We start from the raw sequence: 864 nt of genomic DNA, 5'->3' as shown, positions 1-864 counted from the left end.
ATCAAAGCTTTTTTTGATGAAAAATGATTATAAATAATAAAAATAATGAAATCTATCATTTTTTTTAAGGTTGACACTGTTTCCATGCTTTCCACCATTTCTGCTGCCCTGAAATGTCATGGAAACGCCGAAACGTGGCAACTCGGGTTTCATCGAAATTTCCCACTGTCCCGCTCGTGACTTTTTTTGCAGGTCACGGTGGAGTACAGAGACAACACGGGAGCCATGGAGCCTCTGCGCGTGCACACCGTGGTCATCTCGGTGCAGCACGGCCCGGACATCACGCTGCAGGAGATCAGACACAACCTGATGGAGAAGGTGGTGAAGGTCGTCATTCCCGCCAGATACCTGGACGATAAGACCATCTACCACCTGCTGCCGAGCGGGAAATTCCTGATGGGAGGCCCACAGGTGAGTGCAGTCAGATGAAAAGATGAATGAACGTGTGGGGAAGCAGGGGCTGATGCTTTTGTATCACCAGGGCGACGCGGGACTCACGGGGCGTAAAATCATCGTGGACACATACGGAGGATGGGGAGGGCACGGAGGAGGGGCTTTCTCCGGGAAAGACTACTCCAAAGTGGATCGGTCCGGAGCTTATGCGGCACGCTGGGTGGCAAAATCTTTGGTCAAAGCCGGACTGTGCAGGAGAGCCCTCGTTCAGGTGAGGACGTTCATACAGACGCACCTCTGCTCGCTCCGTCATTAACCCTCTGAAACCTGAGGACAGTGGTCTGATGTCTTTCAAAAACGCAAGAAAAAACATAATGAGCAACTTGGCAAGAAATGTCCCACAAACTGCAAACGATAAGGTGAGAATAAGCTGGGGAGGATTACTAGATAGATATAATTTTTAAAAAAATG

General features: G+C 49.4%; 1 protein-coding gene across 1 annotated transcript; it reads left to right on the top strand.

The window, feature by feature from the left end:
* Nucleotides 1-192: 192 nt before the first annotated feature.
* LOC121939609 (S-adenosylmethionine synthase-like) lies at nt 193-709 on the top strand (the record flags this gene model as incomplete). The annotated part of the gene is made up of 2 exons (XM_042482611.1): nt 193-411; nt 482-709. Coding segments are annotated over 2 exons (447 nt in total), but the record flags the coding sequence as incomplete, so codon positions are not given.
* Nucleotides 710-864: the final 155 nt, after the last annotated feature.

Source organism: Plectropomus leopardus, unplaced genomic scaffold, assembly GCF_008729295.1.
Source record: "Plectropomus leopardus isolate mb unplaced genomic scaffold, YSFRI_Pleo_2.0 unplaced_scaffold52659, whole genome shotgun sequence".
Lineage (NCBI taxonomy): Eukaryota > Metazoa > Chordata > Actinopteri > Perciformes > Serranidae > Plectropomus > Plectropomus leopardus.
The sequence above is the reverse complement of the archived record's forward strand: the minus strand, read 5'-3'. Positions and strand labels throughout refer to the sequence as shown.